Source organism: Epinephelus moara, chromosome 6 (assembly GCF_006386435.1).
Source record: "Epinephelus moara isolate mb chromosome 6, YSFRI_EMoa_1.0, whole genome shotgun sequence".
NCBI lineage: Eukaryota > Metazoa > Chordata > Actinopteri > Perciformes > Serranidae > Epinephelus > Epinephelus moara.
Window position 1 is genome coordinate 6,459,982 of NC_065511.1, and position 4,578 is coordinate 6,464,559.

General features: G+C 51.4%; 1 protein-coding gene across 1 annotated transcript; it reads right to left on the minus strand.

Moving 5' to 3' along the window:
* Window positions 1-1,402: 1,402 nt before the first annotated feature.
* LOC126391655 (uncharacterized) lies at window positions 1,403-4,264 on the minus strand. Its single transcript, XM_050046547.1, has 3 exons — window positions 4,192-4,264; window positions 3,086-4,067; window positions 1,403-2,648 (listed from the first exon to the last, which is right to left on the minus strand). Exons 1-3 carry the CDS (start codon window positions 4,262-4,264, stop codon window positions 1,403-1,405), a joined length of 2,301 nt encoding a protein of 766 aa, XP_049902504.1.
* Window positions 4,265-4,578: the final 314 nt, after the last annotated feature.

Sequence of the window (4,578 nt, forward strand, 5' to 3'; positions counted from 1 at the left end):
TACGATGACCACACTAATACACAAATGGCCCTGTTTAGCATGTTTGATTTGTCTGTTCTAGGCTACTGTAGAAACAACAAAGCGGACTCTGTGGAAGAGGACCCACTCTGTATGTGGATATAAACAGTTCATTTTAAGGTAACTGAACCACCATGATTCTTATTTTGAGGTAATCATAAACTAATAAAAACATTAATATTATATTTTCACTAGCAAGGACCACGCCACAACGATATGCAGTTTAAAGATTTAATAAAGATGTGATTGTCAGAGAAATGGTTATGAATGGGGTGGTGATGAATGGGGGAGTGCAGATTTGCAGGTGAATGAACGGGATGGAGATGACGTCATCGGAGGGTGAGGTGTAGATGTGGGCGAAGAGACTCAGTGTGGGGTTCCGTCTCGTGTCCTGATGAGCCCGTGCTGTTAGGAAGCCCCCAAAAGAGTCTGATTAAGTGAGGCTTAGTCTGTCGTGTGCTAGACGGAGATCATTGAGGTTATTGTGGATGTAGGTTTGATATGCTTGTGAAGACCAGTGGCCGAGGATCTGAATGACTTGGTCTGAAATTCCTGATCTGGCGGCTGAGGAGGCAGTGCCGATGCGGAACAAATGGCAAGAGTAATGATCAGATGAAATTCCGGAGAGACGGAGGATATTATGGAAGTGTTTCTGGAACCAGAAACGGGTGGCCATCCTCCCTGTTTCGGTGAGGAAGAGGGGATCTTGTGTGGATGTATCTGGTCAGTGGCTCGTGTGGGCTGAGAAAGGAGTTGAGGCGAAAGATGTAGATGGGAAAGGATACTCCTAACTGATCAGTTTTACTCCTGCGGAGTGTGAATATGAGCGAGTCGGAAGTGTGAGTGGTGATGTCGGACAGACTGGGATGACGGGAAGGATCCATAGACAGATGATGTTGGAGCGAATTCAGAGCACCTCAGGAATCCGAAGAAGGCAAGTAGAAACATTGATTCCAGTGTTAAGTCGACTGTGGGAGAAATGTAACCGGAGCGCAGAGTGCGTATGCAGCGGCAGAGCAGATCGGAGGTGAGAGGAAGGCGTCTGGCTGTCAGCGCTGGTTCGTGCTTTCGTAAGCCTTTGATTAGCATGGTGACGTGGGAGTGTGAGATTGACTGACAAGGGAGGCCGGTGGATAATTTATGGAATAAATTGATACCAGCCAGATATGTTTGTATGCTGGAGGCCCGGATCTTTGTTACAGTATGACAGTGTGTGATGAAGTGCACATAGACATGGCGTCCAGAGAGGGAAATGGTAGACGATAAGTGGCGTGGTAATTCTTGAAAGAATTCCAGCCAGTGAGGTAAGCAGATAGCGTGCTAGGTGCTAAACTGTTAAGGATGGTTTCTTGGGAGGTGCGAGTGAGATTCGCCAGATGTGGATTTAATCGAATATGGTCGCTGAAAACGGTGGGATTGGTGTGGGATGGACATCTGAGTCTGGAGCCAAGCATCTGAATTTCTGGAAAGAGAAGCGGGAGAGTGAGTCAGCGATGGCGTTGTGGTGACCGGGAATGTGAGATGCACGGAGGTTGAATTGATGCTGAGCGGAGATGAGAGTGAGTCTGCGGGTGAATGGCATGATGGCTGGGGAATGGGAACGGCCTTTATTGATTATATCTACTACTGCTGTGTTGTCAGAGTGAATAGTGATGCATTTTTTGGACCATTCGTGCCCCCAAATTAGAGTGGCGATGATCACGGGGTACAGCTCGTACAGAGCAGACGAGGGAGAGCGTGACTCTACGTCGAGGGACTCGAACTCAGAGGGCCAAGCAGCAGCAAACCACCTCCCCCCGTAATACCCGCCGAAACCCACAGAGGGAGCCGCGTCCGTGTACAGTTGAATGTCCGCGGGATGGGTGATGAAGTCATCGTAGAAGAATGAGATGCCATTGGTCAGCAGTTGAGAAAGAAAAGATTTTGCCTGTGGAATTATGCGGATGGCATAATTGAGGTGCCCGAGGAGAGCGAGCAGCTGGCGTTTGGTGCACCTGTCTGTCAGGAGATAATTAGACAAGAGCAGCGAGATGCGCTGCACTTTCTCCAAGGGCAGTGAAGCCTGGAATGAGAGTGAGTCCAGAGTGATGCCCAGAAACTCGATGGACGTGCCAGGTCCTGAAGTTTTTTCTTCAGACAGAGGGACGCCGAGGTCGGAAAATGCGGATGTAAGTGTAGTAAGACTGTGGCGAGGAGGTGAGGACGAAGGAGTCACGACAAGAAAATCGTCAAGGAGATGAAGCACGTAGGGGAGCCTGTAATTGTTGGAGAGGATCCAGCATAGAGCCTCGGATAAAGAGTCAAAGATTTTGGGACTGCTCTTGCAGCCGAAAGTGAGACGCACGGAGAAGTAGTAAGCCCCCTTCCAGCAGACACCAAAGTAGCACCAGAAGTCAGGGTGAATGGGCAAGACCTTGAATGCGCTGGTGATATCAGCCTTAGACAGCCATGCTCCGTGTCCCGCCAGACGAATCAGTGCCATGGCGTGGTCAATGGTGGCGTACTGCATAGAGAAATCCGGGCTAGGAATAAGGCTGTTGATGCTCGGGATGTCAGAGCCGTGTAGGGAAGACAGGTCTATGATCAGCCTCTTTTTCCCCGAGTATTTGCGTGTGGCGACACCGATGGGACTAATACAGAGAAAGGAGGATGGTTGAAAGGGCCTATCATAAATCCCTCAGTGACCTCTTTTGCCAGTAACGTGTCGACAGTGTCGGGCTCAGTGAGAGCGGATTGAAGATTGTGACACGTGTGGGAAGAACTGGGAAGCACCTCCATGCCAGGGTGAAAACCGTGAGTGAAGCCAGAGATGAGAAAATTGACAAACTGCTTATCAGGGTGATCACTGAGAGCAGCAGCGAGTGCACATACCTTGATGGGCGTGCCGAGGTGACGTTCTAGTCATGCTGCTGTGTTGGTGGGATTGTGGGGGCAGGTGGTCCTGGCGTGAGCGCCCCCGCAGAAGGAGCAGACGTGCAGGAGGCGGCAGCCGGACGAGTTGCAACCCCACTGATTGAAATTATTGCACACCATCCTGCCGCCCTGATAGAGGATCGGCCGTCCTCACTTGTCGACGCCCTTTGACACCGGCACGTTGACAGTGGGACGTGTGTCCTTGGCTCTGGGGATGACAGGAGGAAGAGGTGCAGCGGAAGACAGACGGTCGAAGATCGGGGCATTGCGTGGAGTGGTGGGGCAGGAGTGCGGTGGAGGAGCCATGATAGTGCATGCAGAGGCCGGGTGAGAGGGGGCGCCGCATAAGTCGCAGAAGAGGGAGGAACGAGCTGCGAAAATGCGGCAGTATATTTCAGAATCGAGGACCCCCAGGTACGTCCCCTGATTTTGCTGCTGCAACTGGCCGGCTGCTTGTGCAGCAAAGTGGACGTGGTTGGTATAAAATCCCGCCCCCCCAAAACGCAAAGCCATGTCCAACACGATGGACAGATAGTTGTCCAGCTCTGATCGACGGTAAGGAAAAGCAGAGCAGATGACGTCGCAAAAGAGGGAGAAAGCTAGAGCAAACTCAACAGGAGTTAAGTCTTTAGACCTGGCTGGCAATGACTGCTTTAATGGAACTGGACCGAGGACAGTCTGCAGTTCCCTGGGTTGACTACTGTCGAAAAAGGATGGCTGAATGAGCTGGGCTAGGTCTACATAATTACCGGACAATATTTGCTGGCGCAGTGAGTGCGAGATGGGTGAGGGGTGGTGAATGGCAGAGGCTGGCGGAGCTGGTGGTGTGGCTGTGGCAAGAGTGTAGACGGCAGCTGAGGAAAAAACATTAGGGTGTTGGGGAAGGGAGGGGGTAGGGTGGGGGTAGGGAAGGGGTAAGGAGAGACATGTTGGAAAGAGAGTGGAAGGCAGTGAAACACCAGCTGGAGGAGCTCCTTGTGCTGCAGGACGGGGCTCCTGGGCTGCGATGAGCTCCTTGTGCTGCAGGACGGGGCTCCTGGGCTGCGATGCCAGCCGGAACAGGATAGTTGGAAGGGAGGGTAGAGGAAAGGGATGTGGGGATGGAGGATGTGTGTGCATGGGGTGAGAGTGGAGGCCTGCGAGACAGGGAGGAGAAGAAGGCAGATATTGCGCGTGACATATCTGCATCAGAGGGAGCGGGCACAAGGGGTGATACGACCTGAGACTGCTGAGACTGCTGAGACAGAGTCAGAGGATCACCTGGTGCGAACAGGGAGTCGCACAAGTCGTCGGAGTCGGACCCGGACGGGTTGACTTGCAGCACATGATCCATCTTGGTGAGTACACGAAAAAACACACTTGCTGAGATATGTAGGGTCGTCAACGTTCGAGAGATCTGACAGGCCTGTGGTAGAGCCGTGCTGGTATATATACACATTAGTCAGGTGATTAGAGGAGTGGTTGAGGCGTGGTCCAGCTCCTGAACCTAAGTTAAACAATTAACTCCATTTCTGTCAATAGATGCCTCTAAATCCTACACACTGGATTTTTATGTACAGTACTTGCACAAATGTACTTAGTTGCAGATAAGTGGCCACATCTAAATGTGAGGTCAACTCTGGACACCAGTTAAAACTTTTACTATCT